This window comes from Ambystoma mexicanum, chromosome 10 (genome assembly GCF_040938575.1).
Source record: "Ambystoma mexicanum isolate Mex_15411 chromosome 10, UKY_AmexF1_1, whole genome shotgun sequence".
In the NCBI taxonomy this organism is placed as follows: Eukaryota; Metazoa; Chordata; class Amphibia; order Caudata; family Ambystomatidae; genus Ambystoma; species Ambystoma mexicanum.
The window spans coordinates 1273372736-1273400569 of NC_090932.1; the positions used below are offsets into that span (position 1 = coordinate 1273372736).

The window sequence follows — 27834 nt, forward strand, 5'->3', positions numbered from 1 at the left end:
CCGCTTGGTGAGAAGTTTCAATATATATATATAAATAATATATATCCATTTTTTTTTCACAACACCAAGAAGGTGATGGTGGGTTTAAAAAGGTTTGAAAAAACCTTTTCATCAGAAACATGAAAGCAGGAAAGTTAATTTGAGCCAAGTCAAACATTCCACAACGTCACCTGGAAGTTCACCTCTAGTTCTGAACCACAACAGCAAGGCATTGTGGGTATGCAAATTAACCCAAATGCAAACTCTTTCTCCAGAAAATTGTCTTAAAACCAAGACATTGAGAAAGACCAGCTTCACTCTGTGAGCAAATAAAATATCATAATTATGGTTATATATAAACATTCCAACTGCCTAAACAATTGTTCCTGTTCTGATGGGTCTCTGTGAGCTTGTCCTTCTAGAGATAATTCATTAGCTATTGTTATAAAGGGTGTAAGCAAAGGTGCCCCCTGCCAGTCCATGTGGGTGTTGGCATGCATTCTTTGGTCCTGGGTATGTTTTATGCTAGCAGTAACAAGACAGAATACAGTAAGCACGCACAAGGTGCTTCGAATGAGCATCAAAGGCAAACATATGTTGGGGGGGGTGGGGGGAAAGAGAAAGAGAGAAAGAGAAAGAGAAAAAGAGAGAGAGAGAGAGAGAGAGAGAGAGAGAGAGAGAACTAAAGAGTGAACCAATTGGAGTCACTTGAAGAGGTTGATAGCCCGGCCTTCAGTGTTCATTGTGCCTTATTGTGGCCCCATTCACGGGGGTCTAGAAAACAACAGGGAAAGCTTATACAGCTAAGGTGCATGGTACACCGTGTTCATCCTTTAACCGTTAACAAGGTAACGTCTGGTAACACAACAAAAAACGGTTTTGTGGGAAGGTAGGTATTCAAGGTGCATCAGAGGATTGCAAAGCAAATGAATCAATTAGAGTGCTCGCACTCAACACACATGAAAAGGGGGGGAGGACCACCCGACTCGGCGTACCTGACCCTAAGGAAGAACACCCTGAACCTGGCGGGGGTGCCTGTCCCTGGGTGGCGTGTGGTGTATCGCCTACTAAAAAGATATAGAGGAGAGTACTATCCCTCAACCTTCTATACTAATGGCAGTGTCTGGAAACAGACACGGGTCGTCCAACAACAACGTTTAAAACAGTGGTAGACTCCAGAGGGTTAAGCAGCATACAACAAGGCAATGAATTAGGTCTTGAGGCTGCTTGATCTTGAACGTGGATCCAACCTGTGAATCAGGTCAACTGCTTACGTTCCGTCCAGAGTGTGCAACTTTAATGGTACCCGTAGGTCACTATGGTTTGGGTATGTAAGAGTACTGGTGGAGTGACCACTGGTGGGTAAATAAAATGACCAGCCGGGGGGCTGGAGGGCTAGAAAAGGCTCTTATAAGAATGTGTGGCTCACTCAGTAATAATGAGTGTGCTACAGTAGGTAGTTTTTAGAGGATTGCGTCTCTTTGATAAGTGTATAAGAGATCAAACGTGGGTCATGAGAGCCCTCATGACCGAAAGGGGTCGACCGGTTTCAATGGCGTAAGAGATTCAGGCCATCTTCTTCAGGACCGTGATTTAGAATACAAGCGAGTTTGCCAAGTGTTCAGTGAAGTGCTGAACAGGAAGGAAGATGCTGGTGTCTCCTCAAAACCAGCATGCTTGCTGGAATAAGAACAGTGAATCAGGGTTACTCAGATCACCGAGCTGCACAGCAGGTAAAAAGTACCTGTGAAGGGGGCAGCTGCTCTCCTCCGTGTTGTCTAGGAGCTGTGTCGCGCTTGTACTGCTCGAGACTGGTATTATACTAGACCCACGTTTGATCTCTTATACACTTATCAAAGAGACACAATCCTCTAAAAACTACCTACTGTAGCACACTCATTATTACTGAGTGAGCCACACATTCTTATAAGAGCCTTTTCTAGCCCTCCAGCCCCCCGGCTGGTCATTTTATTTACCCACCAGTGGTCACTCCACCAGTACTCTTACATACCCAAACCATAGTGACCTACGGGTACCATTAAAGTTGCACACTCTGGACGGAACGTAAGCAGTTGACCTGATTCACAGGTTGGATCCACGTTCAAGATCAAGCAGCCTCAAGACCTAATTCATTGCCTTGTTGTATGCTGCTTAACCCTCTGGAGTCTACCACTGTTTTAAACGTTGTTGTTGGACGACCCGTGTCTGTTTCCAGACACTGCCATTAGTATAGAAGGTTGAGGGATAGTACTCTCCTCTATAACTTTTTAGTAGGCGATACACCACACGCCACCCAGGGACAGGCACCCCCGCCAGGTTCAGGGTGTTCTTCCTTAGGGTCAGGTACGCCGAGTCGGGTGGTCCTCCCCCCTTTTCATGTGTGTTGAGTGCGAGCACTCTAATTGACCCATTCACGGGGGGCCAGAAGGAGAGCCCTGAACACTAAAGGTAATCAGTCATGCAGAGGCCAGGAACTGGACGCAGGCCTTCTGCTATCCTCGGCTGCCAAGGTCAAGCCACAGTTCAATGGCAGTACCTGTCACGAATAGTCTAATCACACCCCTGTGATGACCCTTGTCCTTTCAGGCTCATGTTCTCCCCTGAAACTTACCGTAAGGCAGAAACCGAGGACTTTGACAGCTTGAGTTCGGGGTCTGCTTCTAGCCCACTCTGATCGAGAGAAGCTTGGATTCCTGCCCGCAACATTGCCTCTTCCATCAGTGAGTTTTCCAGTACAGCGAGGGGGGCGTCTGAGTGCCAACTAGGTGGGAGCCAAGGAGGGAAATGTTGCACTTGAGTTGGGTGATCTCTTTGGAAGAAAGGATGCTGCACCCAGCTTTCTGCCAGGATGGGTCCATCCCTAGGAGCTTCGGCCATCCCAGTGCTACTCATGAAGTAGCCTGACAGTGGGCCCTGTGCAGGCCAGTGGGACTGCTGGGGTCCGGAAAACCTAAGGGAAGAAGGATTGATAAAAAAAGAACCAGCTTAAGTAAAGAGGAGGGTTTCAGAACAAAAGAGATATTCTACAAAGAAACGACAGTAACAGTCCACAAAGTGACCAGAGAACTCCATCAACTAATGGTCTCCCTTTTCAACCTCACTTGCCACATCTATTCTTCCCTTTCTGTCCAACCCTCTTCCATACCTTTCTTCCCCTGGTCTTTTTTCTCTATGCTTCTCTCCCCCTTGCCCCTCTTTGGGAAGCGTGTAAGCCAGTGCTGAGAGGCCACAACATTGGCAAAGCCACAGCCCATCAAAAAACGAAATCCACTCCTAGCAGGACTCCCCCAACAGGTGTTGGATCTAGCGATCCAGCACAGTCAGGGTAACAAAGGGTTTACAGACAGTTAAAAGATGTTGGCTTTACAATGGTGTGCAGTTGCATTTTTATTTTCTAAGACAAAACAGTTTTATTTTACTAAATTTAATTAAGCCAACAAGATAATTGCTTATACATTATGAATCCATTGGGCTCGAAATATGACCATAAGCATTAACTTCTGTTCTCTCCCTTTCCCATTTCCACCTCTTACTCTCTCTATACACGTTAAATTCACAAGCGTTCTATAATAATACTAATCACCCTCCTGTGTTTATATAGCACTTTATGCCGGATTCCACATGTTTCTCTCTCTCATAGCTTTCTTCCCTTAACCCAGTCCCTCCACCTGGCAGATGGACGGAAAAGGGAAGCTCGCAATACTTAATCATTAACGCAAAACAAACAACACGGAAAACCATGAACCCATTAACCAGCAGTGCAACTAAAATGAAGCCATGATGGGGAGAAACCTGCCAATTGAAAAATTATATGCAGGATTTGGGAGGATAGCTCAGGGGCAGCACGCTAGCCTTGGAAGCGACGACTCGGAGCAACACAGGTTCTATCCCCGGATCCTCGCCTCTGAGTATTACGCGCGTTATAAATCACCAATTGCAATGGAAGGGCCAAGCAAAAGAGGGGCTAAATCCAACGCGAGTGCAGGTGTTGGAAACGGCAGCAGCGCAGCGTAAACCAGAGGAAAAGAATCAGGAAAACGTAATACAATGAGATGTGCAGGCAGGAAGAAGTGCACGCGAATATATAGCATGCACCAAATGGCCCCTGTGCATGCCACCTGGAGTTGCTGCCGAGGCACGTGCTCTTCCTCGGGATACTGTGCATTACCGTCACTATGGCGGCAGACTCATTCTCACAGTGCAGGGGTGGCAGAAATTCCAGAAGCAGCATGGCTCTAATGTAAGAGGCAGTACGGAGCACATCTAAGCTAATTATATTAATTAAAAGTGTTCATTCCGCCAAGGCCAGGCAGGCTTTTTTGATCAAAATCCAAATGGTTGTCTTGTCATGGCTTTTGGGGCCTTTTATAGTAATTACTAAAACTAGTAATTACCTTAAGATCCTGCAAATATATCACCGTGTCCTGAAAGTAATGAACCTTTCACTGTCAGGCCCATAAGACTGTAAAGCTTTGGGAAATAACCTATTCGGTAACCCTGAAAGGACTCCAACGGATTTCCAAAAATACATAAGCAAATAAAAGTATAGGATTGACTAAAACAGAGAAATACAAAAATCCCAGGCTGGTGTATTTACTGCACCTATTAAAAGCAATACCGGTGGAGGATGTCAATAACCGAGACCCAGTTGATTAAGGTGTCGACCAGTTCCGGTGCACAATCTCTCACAGGTACACCAAGTAGCCTTCAACTCTGCATCCACCGCTGCTACAGAGATGGGCAGACCAATCCAGGTACAGTAACGACTCTGCCCTGGCCCAGTGCACAGAAGGGATGGATACATCACGAACCTCGTGGTGAAATGATAAATAGCGCCTGGAAAGTCTGTGACTGGCACACCAGAGATACATTGGGGGCAAAATAGTGTGGAGAAATGTGGGCGAGGTGGCAGATTTGGTCTACAAACAAGAGATATAAACACAAGTTGCTCTCCAGCACTATATGTAAGAAAGGGAGCAGGCAACGTCAGCAGGGCGGCCAACCACAGATCAGAAAATAATGTGTCTGGTCTTCTGAGGAAGAAGACAGAGAACTACTGGGTGGGGGACTTACTGACCCATCTGGATCTAAAACATAGTATTAATGGACCTTTGTAAAACTACTAAATACTCCACTAGATAAGTAAGCAAGTCATGAAATATATTGCAAAATGAGTTTTGTCAATCGACTTTTTATGAGTAGTGATAGTACAGATGCTGTTTTTCAATTACTTTATGAAGAACAATATGGAAGAGAAAAATATTGGTTGCAAAGGTGTGTTATACGCAGAAAGAATTCTAGAACATCATGAACTCATTTTCCATAATGCAACAAAAACACCCAAAACCAAACATTTCTGGAGCGTGCCATTGGGTGTTGCAAGCTCTGGATAGGAGAATACTTCGAAACACTTCTACTCCAGAGCTCAAAACTCCACAAGAAATGGTAGCGAGCAACCCCGTACTTCTTCCTAAATATTGCCCGAGTACAAAGAAGCTACAAAGTAAGGGACACAGTTCCCAAACCCTTGAACTTGAATCATTGTATTAGTAATCTGACCCCGTGATTGACAAAGTAAACTGAATTAAACAGTTTCACAATTCAAGATTTTTGGAAAACAGCTGCAGCAGTTCTGAGGACATGGACAGCAATTAAAGGCGGCACTCTATTTCAGTCTGGTGCTTCCATTTCTGTCAGTTGTGACGCATCTCAGGGTATTGTCACTGCTCCCATGGGGGGAGCCCCTTCCCATGAGGCCAGGGAGGTGAGGCCACTACCCGATATTCCCTCCACTACCCGATGGGGGTGGTACTCAGTGGGTCGATCTCATGGGGAGGGAAACCCTCCATTGGACCAGTGACGACTATCCTGGGAGAACATGGTATGCACCCTCTCCATTTCTGTCCCCCAACTCCTCCCACCCCACTCGACCCTCTATAGTTGCGCACAAGTCTATATATTGCTGTATCAATCAATTCATTTTTATTTCGTATTTCACCATTTACAAAAGTTGAAATACACATTAAAACATATATTGCAAACTAATCTAACAATCGTCTAAAACCAATATATTTTAAACCCTCTGGTACCCAATGCACTTTCCATTTATATCCAGAGACAATACTAAAATTATCATTGATTAAAACGACCAGAACTCATCAAAAATTCAACGAGATTGCCTAATTCTTTGCACTGTTCATGATATAACATATTGCAGCTTATTCCATTGGTTTTGAAACACGGAGATGGATATCTTCTTCGTAGTTCTAAAAAGTGTGGCCATATCAACAAAAATGTACCATGTCTTCCTCACACTGCATTACACGTTTGCATCTCACATCCGCATATTTCCATTTAGTTTGTTGTCTTAACCGAACGAGCAATACCCATTTTCTCCAGATTGGAGATCCTACCTTTACAATCTCTCCTGTATTATTTACTCTATATTTCAAAAACAGTGCGAGAGGGAAGATTTCCCATTTCTTGAGTTTTTCTCCTTTCTCCATTCATACGCTTTTTCCTCCATTACCTTCCCCAACATATTCGTAGTCATTGCATGTAAACCTTCATAGATGTTTGCAAAAATCATTGTCTACACAATTTTCCTGTAGAGACTCAATTTACTCAGACCACACTGGGCTAATATAAGACTATGGGCTGGGTTGTTGGAACTGCTTTTTAAGGATATCCTGCGGAAATGTATAATTCCTCAATCGAGGAGAGAATCCATCATTGTGCCAATACATATAAAAGGCGATCGGACAGATCCACAAAATTATCATCCTATCGCTTTGTTGGACCCAGACAGCAAGATATTTGCCACATTAGTACTTGTTAAACTGAATCACTGGGCGAAAGAAAAAAAGTTCTTGCCAAAAGCACAAACAGGGTTCCGAAAGGGAATGGTAACAACGCTCAATGGGTTAATCCTATCTGTTATTAAGGACAAAATTGCAAAGGATCACAGAGGAAGCCAGGCAAGGGTGTTTGGGGCCCTAATAGATTTTTCTAAAGCATTTCATCTCATAGACAGGGAACTCCTATGGAAAAAACTAAAAGCATGGGGAATTCCCTTGTCACTACTTGCAATATTAGAGCATATTCAACAGGAGACCTGGATCAGAATAAGACTGAACACAGAAGGAGCATTAATATCACCAATCAGAATGTATAAAGGTCTAAGGCAAGGGTGTATTTTTGCGCCATGCCTCTTTAATCTTTTTATGGCAGACTTCTATCAGGCAATGAAAGATGCTGGCCTGGTCTCACCCAAACTAGGGGGGGGGGGGAGATAAATGGGTTGGAGTATGCAGACGATTTGGCACTTATTGATTACACACCTGTAGGTTTGCAACGTCTGATTACAAAAATGAGCGAATATGCCAAATCAAATGGACTGGTAATTAACCAGAAGAAGTGCCAGCTCGTCCAGTTATCACACCCAAAGGTGGCCAGAGCAAAATGTAACTGGGAGGTAAACAACATTAATATAATACCCCAGAGGGAGTTAATCTATCTAGGATTCCAGTTATGGGATAGAACCTTGCGGGAGGGCAGCATTAATAAACTATTAAATAATAGTGATCAAATTATCAACCAAATGAAGAAGACCTTTGGAAAATATTGTAGGTTCTCAATTAAACCACTACTGACCTATTATGTGGGTAAAGTGGCCTACAAGATAATGTATGGGGTGGAAATTAATCCAGTAAATCTAACTATTCCCTGGGTCAAGATTGAAGGCTACATATGAAAAAGGTGTCTAAACCAGCCAATGGGGACCCCTATGCCATCAATTAGATACAAACTGGGGCTATTATCCTTAGGATATTGGTACCAATGGAAAGTGTGGACCCTAATGGAAGAAATATTTACTCCAATTAGAAATATACTTTTTGAGAACCTAGAAAAACAACTAGGGGCAAATAACTCACCATTTCTTACCAACATGGCCAACAGCGCTGATACTATTCTGTTTGGATGTGATAAGGGTAGAAGAAAGCTGCATGAGAATCCAGAATCAATGAAGAATCAACTAAAAGAGATGGACTGGATTAGGACCATCACCATGGTCAGGAACTATAAAATGCACACAACATGGACTAGGATTGACAAGCTGTTGGGTCTGCTGCCAACATACCTAAAGCAATTCCTGGGTCCAAGAATAAGGAGTCAGCGGAGCGTGTGCAGAGGGTGTGCAGTCTTCTGCAGTCTTTCCTCTCTGTTGACCGCAGCCAGCTTCTTCAAAACCAGCATTTCCACCGCGGAGCGGTGAGCGGAGCGTGTGCAGAGGGTGTGCAGAGGGTGTGCAGTCTTCTGCAGTCTTTCCTCTCTGTTGACCGCAGCCAGTTTCTTCAAAACCAGCATTTCCACCGCGGAGCGGTGAGCGGAGCGTGTGTGCAGTCTTCTGCAGTCCGCGGCAGGAGGAGCGGATGGAGCCTATCGAGGAGACCCAGGCCCATACCTCCGTGCCGTGTTCCACCTCATCTGACCCAACATCAGAAGCGTCGCTTCGGATTCTGCGGAGCTCTTCAAAAACTTTGGAGAGTTACAAGTCCAAAGCATCTTCATATGTCGAAAAACTGAAGGAGGTAAGACTCCCCCATAAGACAACTATGTTTATTCCTAGCTCTATCTCTCCACTGGTAATGAGCTCGCTAGAATCTATAAATCCTTCGAGCACAGCGAACACACTGTGCCCAAAGTCTTTGGATAAGATAAACAGGGACCTGAACACGGCGGAGCACGCTGTAGTCACAAAGTTTGGTAACGATGTACCTCCCTGTCTGAACATGTCAGCGACCTCTTTGTCTAAACAAGAAATGGCAAAATTAAATCTCACAAAAAACAGTCATGAAGCAGACTCCTTAACAGCCATTTCACCAACTCTGCAAACTTTACCTGGCCGTTTGGAGCCCCGATGTTGTGGCCTGCTGTCTCCAGATGTTTCCGCGGACCCGGCGGACACGGTGGGCTCGGTGGGTTTCCGACCGCCCTCTCGGCCTGAGGCTCTGTTGGGGACGCGCCTGGTTCCGGACGGCGGCCTCGCGCCCGCCCAGTTGCCTCTGCCTTCCCGTCTCCCTTTCGGGGCGAGGGGTGCCTTGGCTCTGGCTGCCGGAGGGCGACAGGTTGGGGCCCCTGAGCGGGGGTTTCTGGGCGTGGGTGTGGGTGCGAGCACTCTGGGAGGCGGGACTCTCGGGGTCCCTGGAGGCCTGGGGGTGGAGGGTTTGGTTGCGCGGCCACTGGGCGCGGAACTGGGGTCTCCTCTGCGGGTCCCGGAGGACGCCCCTGCCTCCTCTACGCTGCTTTGCGACGTGCAGCAGCTGGGGCCGGGAGGCCCCGCGGAGGTCCTTCAGACGCCAGCAGTCCCGGGAACGTTTGCATCGACAATGGTAGTGGAAGCACAGGTCCATGTCCACACCTCTCCAAGGCTTCAAGACATACTCCACACTACCCCCTGGTGTCCACCTTTTGAGGCTCCTACCAGCGCCTCTCCATCTACGAACGAAGCAGAAATACTGTCGATGCCCAGTGAGACCCTAAAGGACCCCCTTGTGAAACCTGGACCCTCCAGTGACGGTTCTCACCCAGAAAAAAGGCCAAATCTGCCTTTGCGTCACACAACTCAAAGCCCTGGCTCTGAACGTGAAATAAATCACGGTGGCGAGATCTCAAAACAAAAATCGAAAAAGAAAAAAAAGTCCATAACAAATGTGAAACAGAAGAAATCCAACTAAAAAAAACCAGGGAAGCAAAATTTACCGGCACCACTGCTCTCCAGTGCACTCAAAGATTTTATCAACAAACAATATAAAAGAAAGCTGGATCAGACAAACGAATTATCTGATGCGGAAATTTTGGAGGCAATCCAAGACCTTCCACCGGTAAACAAAGTAAGGAAACTAATGTCAGATACCAAACCAGGCTCAGATCCAATTAGCGATCCAAACCCAATTACTAGGATCGAAAGAGACCCATAAGATTTCTGGCCTGGATAAAACACCACAAAAATCTGCAGTAGATATTAACAAAGAGGTGCAACGGATCAAGGATCCCAATAACGAAACTGAAACTGCACCTCGACCGCTAAATGAAGAAGATCCCGCGGCACCTGGCAATCAAAACAACCCAGTGCCTACAGAAACTTCTCCGAAAGCAAATAATCAGAACACCAACAAAGAATCGGGGCCGCCGAATGAAAAACAACTGTCCTCAACACCGATTTATGGCCAAGACTCTAGCAGGAATCCATCTCTGACAATACCAGAGCCTCGTCCCCTTCCAGCTCGCTTAAATTTTGACGATGGCCAGACCCAAACGGAAGTGCTTTCAGAAACTCTTGATTCGTCCATTCAACACTCTTCGCGGCCCCCATCTCCTCTAAAAAATCGCAGACTCAGCGAAATAAATAGCGTAGGAAACAAGGATTCTCCAGCCAAAAAAACTGATCTTCCCATAATTATGTCTGCAATCACAATAGCCTTAGCGCCATTCGGAAAACTCTACGAATCGATCAACGATACACTGAAGGACAACTCAGTACTAACTGCAATGATGCATTCGAAACTGATCTTCGTAGAAGGCTATATTACAGCTTTAGATCAAAGGAACAAAGCCCAGAACAAACTGTGGGATTCGAAACTAAATAAACTAGAAGGTCTTATTCAGCATCTGAAGCAACTGTCGGCAACAACCTTCGAAAAAGTCACGCAGACCGAAGTACGTTCCAGTCCGCTTGCAGCGGCCCCGATATTTTCAAATAAAACGGAACAACCGTCCCAGCATCCAGCGGTCGCCTCTCTACACCATAACGGAGCAGAAATTGCAGCACAGCAAGTAATATCAGACCCAAAAGACAAGCTTTTGTTAAAAATCATCACGGTCAGTGAACCCAATTCCAATGGATCTCGGACTGTCTCGGCTTTGGACCCCCTGATGTCTTCACGAACCAAACAAAGAGACTTGAGGAAAGAAATTGTTAAGACGCCTTCCAGTTCTCAAAACCCTAACAAAACAGTTATTTGCAGTACTACGTCGCCAAAAACTACAGAGGAGTTCATAGCACAAAGCTCTCTGATGGAGATAACTCAGCATTTGGTCGCAATAGAGGAAAGTCCGACGCTACCAACAAGACCAATTGATCAGCCCTTAGTCATTCCGAAAAGCTCGAGCCAGACCTCAGTTGGGGTAAGTATTAATACTACAACCAAAGCACAAGCAGACAAAATCGCCAAACCAAAAGCGTTCGTAACTGAATCGAAAGAGCAAAAAGATTCATCTCTTAAGAGAGATCGATCAAACAGAAGAACACCTCCTGTGACCCACCCAAGGAAGGAACATACAAGCGCCAGTGACCGGCGTCTAGAATTGACCCGTCTCTTCAAAATTGAGCAAAAAAGCACTAGTGACCATTGTATGATCCTGAACAGAAATACAGTCCTTAAAATATTAAAAAAGGTGAAACTTCTGAAGAATCTAAAATCAGACGACTTTACCCTTATTGAGCCTTATCACAGAATGTATAAAGCAAAAGCCTTTCGCCACATTAAATCCCATGCGATGGTCGAACTCTCACAAGAAACACATGGGGAGCTCGCCCACCTGGGTTTTAACCTCTATGAGATGACATCTTCAACCCGAAACGATCGGCAAAAAGAAAAAGACACTTATTCTCCAAGAAGATATTATAGATATAAATCCCGAATAGAAGACCTGTACGGAGCAACGAGAAGGGAAAGAAGTCCACGTCCAATTACCAATAAACCCCAAAAAACCAACGGTTCTATACCATATGGCTCCACTCCAAATGCTTGTTCAAGACATACCATAAGGAGAGGCGAGAAAACAGCCTACAGAGAGGACGACAAGACCAAACAAGATTACGAACGTAAACAATTCTACTCGACAAGCCATCGAAGTCGGATCCAAGATGAGAGATTGTCGGTACCTATTCGAAAAGCCACAGAGAAATATGCAGATCGGTCTCCAATGGCTTCCGAAAAAACTCCAAAGGAAAGCAAATGGACCTGGTTCCGCTCTATCCTAACATCAGGAGACAAAAGATAGCAACCATCTGGGGGGACATTGATGAAGAAACACTCCCCCAACTCAGCAGACTCAATAGACGCGAGTGATACCATAAGTATAGCATCCTGGAACACCAGAGGGCACGTGCATCTCACTAGGCCTGACTCGCATGACCTTGGCTTACACGACATCATATGCCTTCAGGAAACGTGGCTTCGGGAAAAACCTGATTTAGATGGCTATCACATCGAAATCTCCCCGGCATTTAAAGGTCCCCTGGGCCGTCCTTCTTCTGGCTTACTGACAGCGATTAAAACAGGATCTGGCATAACCATCACAGAAGTTATAACCTGTAGCTATGAAATTCTGGCTGTGATGACCACATGGAATTCTACATCTGTTTTTTACAACTCAAACACAGCAGAGCGGGTAGCTATCATAAACATGTATTGGAATCCGCAAAAGATCTCTACAGTGAACATGTGCGATAAAGTGGCAGACATCATCGACGAGATCGCAATCAAATACAAATCTCCAAACATTCTGATTTGCGGCGACCTGAACGCAAACTGCCTACCATCCAGCAAGCCAGATGGATATGACGCGGTAAAATCCTCTGCTTCAACTAGAGGTCTGGCGTGGAACACCATCATGAAATCCAGAAACCTGTTGAATGCGGCCACTGTTACGCAGCAAAACTTGCTGATTCCGACTTGGGAACGCGGCGGGTCCTCTACTACCCTCGACTACATCTTTGCCTCTGAATCAGTTTTTTACAATATAACTGCCTTCGAAGTCATTAAAACAAAGTATAGTGACCACAATCTACTCAATGTTTCCTGCAAAAGCAATCGTCCTACACCTCAATACTATGACACCGCCATTGAGACGAACTCTCAAAACACCCGCTTACCTAAGATTGATTCTGATGTCCAAAAAGTCGATGACCTATTTTCCATCCAAATGTCTGATCCTACATCTAGAAAGGACTTGGCAAGATCGAGCTACATTCCGCTTCTTCTTCCGTTTAAGAAACCGAGAAAAATCAGCAATCATCCTCCCATTCAGCACACCCACGAATACAACACAGTCTTAGTCACCAAACGTCGATCTATAAGAAAACTAAAGAGAGACGCAGTAACTAAGAATCAGCCGGCACTCTGGGAAAACCTTGCCGTAGAAACAAGACATTATAAACAATGGCTGAGAAATTCTAGAGAGTTACTTTACCAATCTGACGCCGAGGCGATGTTGAAGGCTCTGATAAACAAAAAACCCCGCGACTTTTGGTCGTTAATCAATAAATCGAACAAACTTCAAAACTCGCAGATGATAAACCCAGTTACAGAAGCTAAATGGACCGACCATTTTCGAAAACTGTTCGAGCCAGTGAAAGGAAACACCTACGAACCAGAACAACAAAAAGATTCAGCCTGGATCGACCAGATAGAAATCGACGAAATCAAATCAATTATTTTGAAACTGAAACCATCGAGAGCCCCGGGCCCTGACAGGCTCGCTAACTGCGACCTTAAACAAAATCCAGAGGAATGGGCGAACCTTATCTGCTCAATTTTTAAAGTATGCCGAGAAAGTAAAACCACTCCGGACTCATGGTCAAAAGCTTTGATCGTTCCGATCTTTAAAAAGGGAGCCAGAGACGATCCCTCGAATTACAGGCCAATAGCCTTGTTAGATGCCATTGGAAAAGTTTTTGCTACAATCCTACTGAACCATTTTCGCAAATGGGCAGCTACTGCTGGCTGTTCAGATTTTCTCCAAACTGGATTTCAAAAAAATGCAAGTACGAGTGCAAATATTCTGTGCTTGAACTTACTCAAAGACAGAGTTATGATTGGATCTCCACGGATTTACCTAGCGTTCGTTGATCTGTCGGCTGCTTTTGACAGAGTGAACAGATCCAAACTATGGTCCAAACTTAAGTGTTGGAAATGTCCTGCGACCATTTTGGACCCAATAATCAAACTTCACTCCGAAACCAGTATAAAAGTACGCCTAAATAATCAAGGTCTAACGTCTAACTCTATCCCGACTTTTCGAGGAGTAAAACAGGGTTGTCCACTGGCCCCTGCTTTGTTCAGATCATTCCTAGGAGATTTCAAAGAGTCCCAATCTAAAATCAGATCCTTTCCTCCGAAAATAGGCAACACTCAGGTGCCTAGACTTCTATATGCGGATGATTTAATATTGCTTGATCAGACCCAGATTGGTTTGCAACGACAACTAGACAACCTATCAGCCTATACCATCGAAAATAATTTGGAAATCAATAAATCGAAAACCAAGATAATGATTCTCCAAAAACAAGGCACCAAAAAGAAAGTGGCTTTCAATTGGCTCCTCTATGACACCAAAATAGAAGTGGTTGAGTCGTTCAAGTATCTCGGAATTCAACTCGACAGTACAAAGTGGGCCAGGAACCTGCAAAATGACCTATGGGCGCAGGCTAAGAATCTAGCTTCGCAATTGAGAGCTGTTGATCGGAAATACGGGAAATTCTCTCTGCAACCAGCCATCAACTTTTACAAGGCCAAGATTATCCCCTCGTTGACGTACGGCATGGACGCCACTCCGTCTATTCCTCAGGGCCTCTGGCTTAAACTCGAAGGTTTTATCTGGAGATCGGTGCTGGGTTTACCTAACTCCGTTGCTGTAGCCCCGATCCGACGGGAACTCGGTCTTGTTTCCCTAAAAGCGGTGGTGGATATCGCAACTTTATATCTGTACAGGAAAGTCATCCATCCGGAGAGCCTAGAAATCTATCGAATAATTGCCGAAGAGATCGAGAAGGGCAATAACCAAACGATGAATAAATGGGCTCAGGACCAAAATTTGAAACTGGAGGAAATCGCTTGTAACAAAGAAGAATTAAAGTACAATCCTGTTAGGATTAAAACCAAACTACAGTGTACAGATTGGATCCTGACCATCGAAAAAGCAACTGGTAACAAATTATTAGCCCATCTTCCAACGAACATCAACAAATTGAAAGAACCAATGGCATATTGCAAACGATATCCTAACAAAGCCTTAATGAGAACTTTCTTAAAAGCCCGTCTCAACGTTCTCCCGACGCAGGAAATTCTGGCGATCAGGACAGGATCCACGACAAAAGCCTGTAGACTTTGCAAAAATGCTGAAGAAATAGAATCCATCAGACACCTGCTAATGCTCTGTCCTGCTCTGCACCAAGAAAGGATGGCCTTTTTCAGCTCCCTGACTGCTAACTCGTTTGCAAGTAACGAAGACATCTGGTGGAATCGCTTAATTACTGGGGACAAGACAAGATGGCATACGGTGTCTGCTAAACTGTTGAACTTAGCATTTCAAAAAATTACTTTGTCCACCGTCATTTGACTCTGCATCTCTTTATTGGTGGAAGCTTCGTCCTTGTTCCCCTGGTGATGCTTTTCACTCTTCTTCTTCTCCTGAGCTCTTGTAAAAATCTTGTTTGATTATACACAAGTAATAAAAAAAAAATAAATAAATAAGGAGTCAATTCCTCCGTTTTCATTTCAATCTATTGCCCACTGGGGAACTACTGGCCAAGAGATCTATAGGCTCACTGGATACTGCAAATACAAGTAGTTATTGAAAAGAGCCCAATGAGAACTTGCACCACATAACAGTGGAATGAGGGGCTCTGAAAACTATTAGAACATGTTTCCTGAGCAGATGCTGCTCAATTGGCAATGTACATTTGGCACAAGAAGTGTGGGATAGACTGTGTGGGGGTAACAAGGTTTTTTTGACTACAGAGGTAATCAGAATGTTGGATGAGCTTGGCCTCACTAGGTTTAAATAGGAACCGTGAAGTATGTTCCATAGGTATCGAGAAGAAAAGATCATTCACTAGAACTCTATATGCTGCAGTGTTGATTACTTAAATAATGAAATGGGTTGTGATTGTTTTATTTGTGGTTTAAAATTGTAATGAATGACGTATGTATGAAGAATGTTAGCAACGTATATTTATTGAAGAGTGTATTAGGGATGAATGGTATTTTCTTTAAAAAAAGATAAATGATTATTTGTATTTTATTACTGTGGATGTGTTAAAGTTCATATTTTTGAACATAAGCACAATATAAAATAAAGACCGTTGATTAAAATGACAGAAATCATCAAAAATTCAACGAGATTGCATAAAAAGAATTCTTTGTCACAGTTCATGATATAACATATTGCAGCTTTACATGTCCTTATTCCATTGGTTTTGAAACACAGAGATGGATATCTTCTTCGTAGTTCTAAAATTGTGACGATATCAACAAAAATCTACCATGTCTTCCTCACACTGCATTACAAGTTTGCATCGCACATCCGCATATTTCCATTTAGATTGCTGTCTTAACCTAACAAGCAATACCCATTTTCTCCAGATTGGAGATGCTACCTTCACAATCTCCCCTGTATTACTTACTCTATATTTCAAATACAGTGAGAGGGAAGATTTGCCATTTTTTGTTGTTCAGACTCCTTTCCCCATTCATACGCTTTTTCCTCCATCACCTTTTCCAACATATTTGTAGTCTTTGGTTGTAATCCCTCACAGATGGTTGCTAAAGATCATTGTCTACACCCTTTTTCTGTAGGGTAGGAGACTCAATTTACTCAGACCACACTGGGACAAGGAAGAGTAAGAACTACCTAGATGGGGTGCTTTTTCCAAAGAAGATTGAGCAAAGAGGAAAAAGCCCACCAAAGAACCAACATACGAGCTGGAGTCAATCGGTGTCAAAGCAAAACATAAAGAGGGAAGAAGGACTATATGCTGATGCAGAACCTCTCTGGAGGAACCGAGAGCTGGCTGGATGTTCGCTGTGGAGAACAGGGGATGCTGACAGAGCCTCGCTGAACACACGATGTGTTCACACTTGTCCGGACTGGAGAATTGGTGGCCCTGGAGCAACCAGGAGCCGACCGCGCGGTCGGAGCAAGAGACACTAACAGAGAGGGACCAGACCTGGAAACACAGTGAGAAGACACGGAGACCGCAGGGAGGTGCGCTGAAGTCCACAGCTTGAAAAGGCAGTCTCACAAAGCCGCCTGAGCAAGCTGGTAATGCCACAAAAGGTACCTGGGTTACGTAGCGGGTGGTAGTGATTACATAGAACCAAGGAGGCAGTTGGGCAAAATCAAAGAAACCCATCTTCCTCGTACCAGTAATTGAGAAAATATACGAAACAGACATATGAGAAATAGTGCCTGGCAGGTTAGAGAACCAGGCCTGAGCAGGACATGGGATAAGAACTGAGAGAGGGGTCTGGGACCAATATAAAACTGAGGAAGCCCCACAAGAAAAGTACAGAAGGGTTAAGGACCCATTGTAGTTGAAAGAAGCATGCAAACAAGGTGGGCTGAGGCCCACAGCAAGTCGGGGAAGCCCAGAGACAGCATAAAGGGGTCGGGGACCCACATGAAAGACAATTCGGAGCAAATCAGAGAGATCCTGAGGCGTCCCATAGGCGTCTGGGACCCACACAAAAGTGAGAAAGAAGAAGTAAAGATAAATGGTTCAGGGCCGATTGATAAAAGAAAATATACTTTCTGGAACGACAATAGCTACATTTAAATCTAGCAGGATAGTAAACCAGACTTGATGCTACACTTGGGAACTTTGCTTTTTGGTGATAGTTTTTGGTGACACACTACCTCAAGGGAAAATAACCACCACCACAGTCAAGTCTGGTAGGATTGTAAACCAGAGTTGATGTGTGTTGTGTTTGTGAAAGTATAACTTGTCTGAAACAAGAAGACTTACAAATCAAATCTGGCAAGATAGTGAACCAGACTTGTTGTGACATTTGTGAAGTGAAGGTACAAAATGGCAAGGGACTCCGCCCGATACCACCCCCCCCCCCCCCCCCGATACTGGGGAACTGTATTTATACGCCAGGAATTGAACATTAAGAATTGAGCATTTAGATTCCAGAACCGGAGATGCCTCCCTCTGGATCAAGAAGACCCCAGTTTTCCTTACTTATTTTATAGTGCAAGGGACAGTAAAAGGATTGGACATAGGATGGGGACATTTTTTACATTTTCAGACAGCCTGACAGAGTCCTTAGTCTTTTTGTTGAGGTAGGGAAAACCTTAGAAATAGGGCCAGATAGGTTTCCCTTTCTTTACTTTTTAATAAAAGTCTTTGTCAACAAATATGCCACCTCTGTGTCAGACTCGTACTTCTGCACCCTTACACAATGCTTCGAACCAAGCCTTCAGATGCATATTTTGATTTGCACATTGTAAGTTTGTTTGTACAACATAATGTACACCTATGAGCTTCTTTGGTTAGAAAGAAAAATGGGTAGAAAACCCGGAAATAATTAATGGTGTGTCTCAATGCTCTCCCAGAATATGGGGTGACTCTCGTCTCAGATCAAATTTGGAGGAATTGAAGGCCGTCAGAACAGAGAAGACTATCACCGATACTAGGAACCGGGGCATAGATGGAACATATTGAACCAGAGTGCAGTAATGAACTAAAACGAAAACAATAACATTTAGAGATCAAGAAACAGTAACCATCACACGGGTACTATAAAGGGCTTGGCATTTATTTAGTAAGCACTTGGAAACCATTGTAACTTTAGTTAGGAGGAGAAATGTGGCCCGGCTCAGAGTTTTATATGTATTTTGGATACAATGTTCTGTACTCCTTGGAAAGCATGCATGTCTTTGTTTGATAAGCCCACGTGTGGACTGTTCCTATGGTGCAATGTAAAGGGTCAGTATTGCGAGGCGGACAACTGCTTGTAGTTTTCTCAGTATTTGAAATTGTGTCAATGAAAGAACATGCAAAAAAAAACTAACTTGGCCTACTCTAACAGGGAGTTCCCTACCTAGTCTAGGATCTAAGGGAAAATATCAGAGAATAAACAAAACTGGCCCTCACACTAAACAAAACATTCAAAGTAAATCATAAACAAAATAAATAATTACCAAATAACCAGTGACTTGGATAACTTCAACCTCCACCTGTCCTCAGTCGATCCCTTTCTCAGGAATTGCCAAAGTCAATCCCTCACAAAGAAAAATACATTCTTGAAACAGTTCTTGAAAGTGCCAAAAGAAACAAAAGTTCATCCAAATAAAAATCCACTGGTAACAGTTCTTTCTCCGTTTGTTGAAAGGATCCTTTTCCAATTTCCACAAAGAAAACAGCACCAGTCGGAATCCTGGATAACCTCCTTCCAGGATAGACATGACAAAATTGTGAACGGAAAATAGCACAAGAACAACACGCTAGTCTTGGAAGCAAAACCATGCAGAGCAACAGAGGTACGAATCCCAGATCCGCTCTTAGAAAACGAACTTGGTTATGGTATTAAGCATGTTACAAAAAAACTATTAAATAAATAAAGTTTGAAACAAAACTACCACTTTGGATTCAACAAGAGTCCATATTTTTGTAACCTCTACAGGTTGGTATAACTTGTCAGGATGCTTCTTGTGAGGGAGTTGCGTTCCTCTTGATATGATAGGATATGATATGGCATTTATAACGTGCCTATCCACAAGTGTTTCAAGGCGCAACGAGGCAAGGAGGGGTGGAACAAAGGGACGACAGACAACAATCCTACTAGGCCAGGTGTCATTCAGATCGTGCAAGTGCATGGGAGGGGGGAAAGGGGAAAAGTGTAAGGGGGGAAAGGGGAGGGGAAAGTGCAGTACAAAGGGTAGTAGAATAAATAAGATAATAAAACAGCCAGACGGTGGCAAGTGCAAGGTAAGTGCAGACATAAGTGCTGGTACGGGGACTGTAGGGAGACAGAAACAGTCCCCATGTGCAGGGTTGCCAGGGAAGGCAGTGCAGGTGTGCAACTGACAGTGCCTGTGCCCGAATCAGACAGTGTGGGCAGGTAGTTTTGACCAGTGCAGATTCAGCCAGGAATTCAGCAGGGGAGAGAGGGAGAGAAAGCGGAAGCAAAGAGGAAGGTTTTGAGGTGCTTACGGAACCTGAGATGGTTCTCCTCAAGTTTCAGGGAGGCAGGAAGGCTGTTCCAGAGGAAGGCCCCTGCCGAAGAGAGAGATCTACCGCCAAATTGTTGCTTAGAGAAGCGACTGACACTGAGGGAGTTGGAGGTAGATGAGCGAAGAGCTCGAGAAGGAAGATATTTGGGAAGAGAGAGTTGAAGGTAATTCGGCCCCACTAGGCTTTGTGGACAATGCAGAGGGTTTTGAACTTAATCCTCGCAGCCACTGGGAGCCAGTGCAGAGAATTCAGTCCTGGAGAGATACGATCCCTGGGCTTGAGGCCAAGGACAAGTCTCGCAGTCCTGTTCTGGATAAATTGCAAAGGCCGGAGAGTAGAGGCAGGCAGATTTAGATAGAGGCTGTTACAATAGTCCAGCCTAGAGAGAACCAGGGCTCTGGAGACGGTGAGCTTCTGGGGGAAGGAGAGGAAAGGAAGAATACCTCCGAGGAGGTGCAGCTGGTAGTGTGACTTCTTAGAGACGTCGGAGATGTGAGGAGAGAAGGATAGTGTGGAGTCGAAGATAACCCCAAGATTCTTAGCCTTGCAGGTGGGAACAGGAAGTGGGCGAAGGGAGGCCGGTCAGAGGGCTGCAGGGAAGGAGGGAGTGGGTGTGCCGGTGAGTAGGATCTCAGTGTTACTGGCATTAAGGCAGAAGTCATTGGCGGCACACCAATCCTGGATAGCAGAGAGTCAGAGATGAGGGAAGGGGAGGAGGAGGCAGAGGGTAGCCTGGAACTGAGCTATGTGTCATCCACATAGCACTGAAAGTTGGAGCTGAGTGGCAATGCGGTGGGCAAGGAGTGCCAGGTACTGGTTGAAAAGCCAGGGAGAGAGGTTAGATCCCTGGGGGACACCACAGGTAGAGAAAAAGATATCAGAGAGGAAGGACCCAAGTTGGACCTGGGAGGGTCGGTCGGAAAGGAAAGAAGTCAGCCACGCCAGTGCCTGACCAGTGATACCCAGGTTATCACAGAGATGGTTGAGCAGGATGGCGTGGTTGACAGTGTCAAAGGCAGAAGAGAGATCAAGCAAGATGAGGACGCAAGGGGTATTGGAGTCGAGGTTGGAGAGCAGGTCTTCACGGATGTTCAGGAGAGCAGTTTCCGTGCTTCTGGCAGCTCTGAAGCCAGACTGATGGTCATGAAGACAACCAACATATTCAGTGTGAAGATTTAGCTGGGAGATGGCCAGTTTCTCCAGGAGCTTGCCCAGGAAGGGAGTGATGGAGATTGGGCGATAGTTAGCCGGGCAGGAGGGGTCAGCAGAGAGTTTCTTAAGGAGAGGGTGCACAAGGGAGTGCTTCAGGGGGAAAGGGAAGACTCCAGTGGCGAAGGAGCGATTGCAAAAATCCGCCAGAGCAGGAGCCAAGGAGTCGATGTGGTCCTTGATCATTTTGGAGGAACAGGGGTGAACCTGTTTCGATGAGACTTGCATAGATCGGACTGGTCTAGAAACCTCGTCTGCAGAGAAAAGGGGAAAGGCAGAGAACGAGGGCAGGGGGATGGCTGAAGAAGGGCCAGAGGATGAGCAAGGAGTAGAGGGAGGGAGGCGATAGGAGGAGAGTGAGGACAGGATGTCTTGTGTTTTAGAAATGAAGTGAGAGGCCAGAGTTGTGCATAGGGCCTGGGAGGGGACAGGAGAGGTAGAGACTGCAGCAGGATTGGCCAGTTCCTTGCAGATTTTAAAGAGTTCAGCCGGGTTGTTAGATGCTGCAGAGATGCAGGCTTGGATATGAGCTCTTTTCTTGGTGAGGACGGAGAGCCGGTATTGCCTCTGCAGCAGGCGGCAGGCCAGTTTGTCAGAGGATGAGCAGGAAGCACGCCATTTCCTCTCGACCACCCTGCACTTGTGTTTTAGGGTGACAAGGTCTGAGTCATACCAGGAGTTACACTTGGCTTTGGGCTTCAGAGGGATTCTCATGACAAGGGCAAGGATATCAAGAGTATCAGATATAGAAGAGTGGAGCGTGGAGAGGGCTGTGTCAGGGTGAGAGTCGGCCAAAGGAGAAGGGGGGAGGAGGGTTGAGAAGGTGGCAGCTGTCATGCCTGCGCCATGGGTACATACATTGGCGATCAATATGGACAAATTGTTATTCATTTATCTACAGAAAACTCTTGAATCAACCGCTATTCACTATTTGGACTTTATTTCCCGTTTGCAAGACTTTGGTGCTTTTTTATTTTTCCCAGAAAACTACACTTACCATAATGCACTTGGCTATAACCATCTATTCCTGGCTATTCCTATTTTTCTTCATCAGAACTACAATCCCCAGAAGCCCTAGGGATTTGCTCTGCTTCCACCAGCTCAGGAACAGAGAGGGAGGTGGCTGATTGTCTGCAGGTGTGCTGAGCCAGGTGCAACCAATTAGCCTGCCTCTGTGCTGGGCTGGGCAGTATAAAGGCTGCTGCCTGCGAGAGCTCAGTCTCTTGCATTGAGAGTCCTTCCGGCACCTTTTTGCTTTGAGCTACAAACTTTGTATGCTGTTTCCTATTTCCACCTGCTTTTTGTTCCAGTGCCCTGGCGGGCTCCTGCCTTGCAGTCTGCTACACCCTGCTGCCTACAGCCCTAGCCTTTTGGGCTCCCTGCCTCAGCCCAGCTCCTCTGGGCGTCCTGTCTTGCAGTCTGCTACACCCTGCTGCCTACAGCCCTAGCCTTTTGGGCTCCCTACCTCAGCCCTGCTCCTCTGGGCGTCCTGCCTTGCAGCCTGCTACACCCTGCTGCCTTCAGCCCTAGCCTTTTGGGCTCCCTGCCTCAGCCCTGCTCTTCCAGGCTCCTGCCTTGCAGCCGATCACGCTGTGCTGCCTTCCAGCCTCCGCCCTTGCCCTGCTGGGCTCTCCACATTGCAACCGAACACGCTCTGCTGCCTTCCAGACTCTGCCCTTGCCCTGCTGGGCTCTCCACATTGCAGCCGATCACGCTCAGCTGCCTTCCAGCCTCCGCCCTTTCCCTGCCGGGCTCTCTACATTGCAGCCGATCACGCTCTGCTGCCTTCCAGCCTCCGCCCTTGCCTTGCCGGGCTCTCTACATTGCAGCTGATCACGCTCTGCTGCTTTCCAGCCTCAGCCCTTGTCCTCTGGGCTCCCTGCTCTGCAGCCTGCCTCACTCCGGCTGCCTACAGCCCTTGTCTTCTGGGCTTCCTACTTGGCAGCTTATCACGCTCCGCTGACTACTACCTACCTTTTTCCACTGGGTTCCCGGCCTAGCAGCCCTCTACAGTCCTTTGCAACCTTCTACGGTCAGCGGCCCTGCCCCTCAGGGCTCACTCCTTGCTGCCCGGCCCTTCTGGGTTCCTTGCCGTGCAGCCTGCTTTACTCTGCTGCCCTAAGCCCTTTCCCTCTGGACTCTCTACCTTACAGCCCTGCTCCTGTGGGCTTGCTCATTGCTTTCCTGCTCCTCTGAGCTCTCAACCTTGTTCCTTACGTTCCTCTGCTATCCAATCCTGTTACACGACTTTCCCTTCATTTCCTTCTGCTAGTTTGCTATCAACCTCCTTTTCCTGGATTTGTCTGTAAGTATCTTCTCTTGTACTGTTTGTAGACCCTTTTGTACAGAGCTTGTCTGTTGGTTTCCATCAGTCAACCTCTGCCCCTTCCCTTGTCTCGTTTCTACATTACAGACACCCATAGCTGCTGTTCCAAGCCATGAGCAAACAGCGTGGGCCTCTGTTATAGCAAACTGTGCAGAAGGCTAGAGTATTTCCTAAGGTTCGTGGAATACTCTTTTCCTATATCTGCATACACCCCAAGAGGGAACTCATTCTGTACCTTTTTCCTTGCTACTCTTGCCTACTCTTCATTCTCTTTCCTTTCTGCTGTGTGTGTACTTATCTGTCCACTTTATTTTGGCACAACCACCCAAACCCTTTCTGGGTGTCCTGTGCCACTCTTAATAGAGTGCCATCCTTGACAGAATGCAAGAGCAAAAAATGTCTTGTTCCATAGGCAGAAAAGGCACACACAGACCAAGGATGCTTTCCTTTCGGGTTAAGAAACCTTTGCAAAAATCTATACTTTCCCTAAAGACAGCAAACAAGAACCTTAGTCTAAAGAACAGTCTTGCCTTAGTAAACAAAGATTTACAAGCACGGTACTACACTCAATGGCTTGCTGACCCTTCTTCCATGTATAACTATTATGACATTTGCGACTATGATCCGCAGTCCTTATCGGTTGAAGAGCTACAGCAAGATAATGAATTCTTACAGATCTTGTTAGCCCAAACAGTGAAAGACACTCCTGCGTCTGATAATTTTTCTAACACTGTTACAGCCAAGGATATTGCACTCATTGTGGGGGTCTCTAAACCAGAGTACGCTGTTGCTAGAGTGATATGTTCAAGATCTGCTTGGCAAGCTCCCCAGTCTACTGGAAACCCTCATTTGACAGGACACGGCATTATGTATCCTGAGGTTAGTTCACCCAGTCCTGGGTACAAAAGACCAATACTGACCATCGGTGGTCTTAATACTTCCCCAGTATCTACCAACCACAATAACCTTAAGGTCAGTCTTCCCATTGCTACAACCGAATCTTTTGCCACACCAGATTCTGAAGCTTTAGATCAGGCTAATGATACATACCTGCTACAAGAAAAACTCCTACGCCTTAAAAGAAAGACCGAAGATCTCTATGATGACTTTGTTTATTTACATAGTAAAAATTCTATGAAGGGACACAATATTCCAGACCTTTTGACACAATGTCCTACACCCGAAATACTGTCTTTAGAGATCGACATGGTAAGGCCTGGAATTGCCACGCAGAAAAGGATACAGATTTATACCAAGCAGATGGAAGACCTAAATTTAGCATATGCATCCCTTCTAAAGTCTGACACAGCTCTTTCACTTTCCAACCACAGTAACTCAGGTTCTGGTACTCTAGACCATGATTCCAATCCTGAACAATACCCGGTACCTGCCTGGAATCCAGCCTTTCCATCAGTCTATACCCCAGACCCACCAAGTAATTTGAGCACACCAGACTTTGAAGATCAGCCTTCAGAACGCCTACCCAATCATGACCCCACATCTGTCTTATTACCTGTTACTGCATCTGCTAGCCCAATCTCTGCTGCTCCTCCTGCTAATACTTCTAAATCTGCTACTGTTGCAGCATCTCACATCACTCTTTTCGCAGCAGAAGCACCCCCTTCCTCTCTGCCTGCAAGGACAGAACCTGTTCCTAAGTCAGATAACAAGTTTTCTTTTGGGACTACAGCTCCGGTTGTTCTTGCTGGCGCCTCTGCAGCACTAAGACTACCAGACTCTACTCTATCAGTCTCAGGTGCGTCACTGTCCGCTGGTTCTTCTATGGCACCCACTCTCCCAGTTGCTACAGCATCGGAACTATCCACAGCCATTCATGATCTCTCTGCTGCGGTGGCTTCTGAAACTCCTACAAATCATGGAGAAACCGCCACTGTGACTCCTGACGTTTCTGCGGCTAATCTTGACTCTGCCATTGCTGTGTCTGATGCCTTGGAAAACCTTCCTAAAGCAACCAACTCTGCTGTGCCTCTGGCTCCACCTTTCACCACCTTACTGTTGCCTTTCAAAGCAAGCTTTGCCATGGAACCTGCAACAGACATTCACAGTTCCTCTATTCATGAACACTCTGTTCGGTTTTGTGCTCCAAAGACTTTGTCTTTTCTGATTTCTACCACAAAGGTTCAGCACATTGATACCGTCTCCACCTTTCAAGACTCCCATCTTACAACCTTAAACAGTTTTTGGTGCTTCATGATGTGCCTTTTCGGAATAAGACTCTTTCACGGTGTGACAGACCTTCTTCCTGTTGGTCAGTCTTCAGGGAACCTGGAGAGGGGCATACTGTCATGCCTGCGCCATTGGGCGCATACATTGGCGATCAATATGGACAAGTTGTTATTCATTTATCTACAGAAAACTCTTGGATCAACCGCTGTTCACTATTTGGACTTTATTTCCCATTTGCAAGACTTTGGTGCTTTTTTATTTTTCCCAGAAAACTACACTTACCATAATGCACTTGGCTATAACCATCTATTCCTGGCTATTCCTATTTTTCTTCATCAGAACTACAATCCCCAGAAGCCCTAGGGATTTGCTCTGCTTCCACCAGCTCAGGAACAGAGAGGGAGGTGGCTGATTGTCTGCAGGTGTGCTGAGCCAGGTGCAACCAATTAGCCTGCCTCTGTGCTGGGCTGGGCAGTATAAAGGCTGCTGCCTGCGAGAGCTCAGTCTCTTGCATTGAGTCTCCTTCCGGCACCTTTTTGCTTTGAGCTACAAACTTTGTATGCTATTTCCACCTGCTTTTTGTTCCAGTGCCCTGGCGGGCTCCTGCCTTGCAGTCTGCTACACCCTGCTGCCTACAGCCCTAGCCTTTTGGGCTCCCTGCCTCAGCCCTGCTCCTCTGGGCATCCTGCCTTGCAGCCTGCTACACCCTGCTGCCTTCGGCTCTAGCCTTTTGGGCTCCCTGCCTCAGCCCTGCTCTTCCAGGCTCCTGCCTTGCAGCTGATCACGCTCTGCTGCCTTCCAGCCTCCGCCCTTGCCCTGCTGGGCTCTCCACATTGCAGCGGATCACGCTCTGCTGCCTTCCAGCCTCCGCCCTTGCCCTGCCGGGCTCTCTACATTGCAGCTGATCACGCTCTGCTGCTTTCCAGCCTCAGCCCTTGTCCTCTGGGCTCCCTGCTCTGCAGCCTGCCTCACTCCGGCTGCCTACAGCCCTTGTCCTCTGGGCTTCCTACTTGGCAGCTTATCACGCTCCGCTGACTACTACCTACCTTTTTCCGCAGGGTTCTCGGCCTAGCAGCCCTCTACAGTCCTCTGCAACCTTCTACGGTCAGCGGCCCTGCCCCTCAGGGCTCACTCCTTGCTGCCCGGCCCTTCTGGGTTCCTTGCCGTGCAGCCTGCTTTACTCTGCTGCCCTAAGCCCTTTCCCTCTGGACGCTCTACCTTACAGCCCTGCTCCTGTGGGCTTGCTCATTGCTTTCCTGCTCCTCTGAGCTCTCAACCTTGTTCCTTACGTTCCTCTGCTATCCAATCCTGTTACACGACTTTCCCTTCATTTCCTTCTGCTAGTTTGCTATCAACCTCCTTTTCCTGGATTTGTCTGTAAGTATCTTCTCTTGTACTGTTTGTAGACCCTTTTGTACAGAGCTTGCCTGTTGGTTTCCATCAGTCAACCTCTGCCCCTTCCCTTGTCTCGTTTCTACATTACAGACACCCATAGCTGCTGTTCCAAGCCATGAGCAAACAGCGTGGGCCTCTGTTATAGCAAACTGTGCAGAAGGCTAGGGTATTTCCTAAGGTTCGTGGAATACTCTTTTCCTATATCTGCATACACCCCAAGAGGGAATTCATTCTGTACCTTTTTCCTTGCTACTCTTGCCTACTCTTCGTTCTCTTTCCTTTCTGCTGTGTGTGTACTTATCTGTCCACTTTATTTTGGCACAACCACCCAAACCCTTTCTGGGTGTCATGTGCCACTCTTAATAGAGTGCCATCCTTGACAGCAGCGAAAGCCTCAACTGACACGCGCTTCATGGGTCGGATGACCGAGAAGGTGGGTGGCAGGTGATGGAGGTGGCTTGGCCTGAGGGGTAGGGAGGGTGAGTTGGCAGGATAGGAGAAAGTGATCACTCCAGGAGAGAGGAGTGGAGAGAGGGACAGAGAGGGGAAGGCCTGAGGAGATCAGAACATTGAATGTGTGCCCTGCAGAGTGGTTCGGGCCAGAGGGGAGAATGGTGAGTGAGAGAGAGTCGCAGAGGTCGCGAAAGAGTCCAGAGGGGGCACAGGAGGCATCCAGGTGGATGTTGAAGTCTCCAAGAAGGAGGAGTTGAGT

General features: G+C 46.2%; 2 protein-coding genes across 8 annotated transcripts in view; one reads left to right on the plus strand and one right to left on the minus strand.

Annotated features, from left to right (window-relative positions):
* EMID1 (EMI domain containing 1) overlaps window positions 1-27834 on the plus strand; it is a 949835-nt gene that overhangs the window by 860090 nt on the left and 61911 nt on the right. The gene's annotated exons all lie outside the window — the stretch shown is intronic.
* RHBDD3 (rhomboid domain containing 3) overlaps window positions 1-27834 on the minus strand; it is a 266057-nt gene that overhangs the window by 31020 nt on the left and 207203 nt on the right. For 6 of the 7 annotated variants that reach the window (XM_069619257.1, XM_069619256.1, XM_069619255.1 and 3 more), the window contains one exon: window positions 2591-2929. The exons of the other annotated variant lie outside the window; for it this stretch is intronic. In XM_069619257.1, coding sequence (XP_069475358.1) covers window positions 2591-2929 — 339 coding nt within the window. The remainder of the gene's footprint in view (window positions 1-2590; window positions 2930-27834) is intronic. 7 annotated transcript variants of the gene reach the window in all.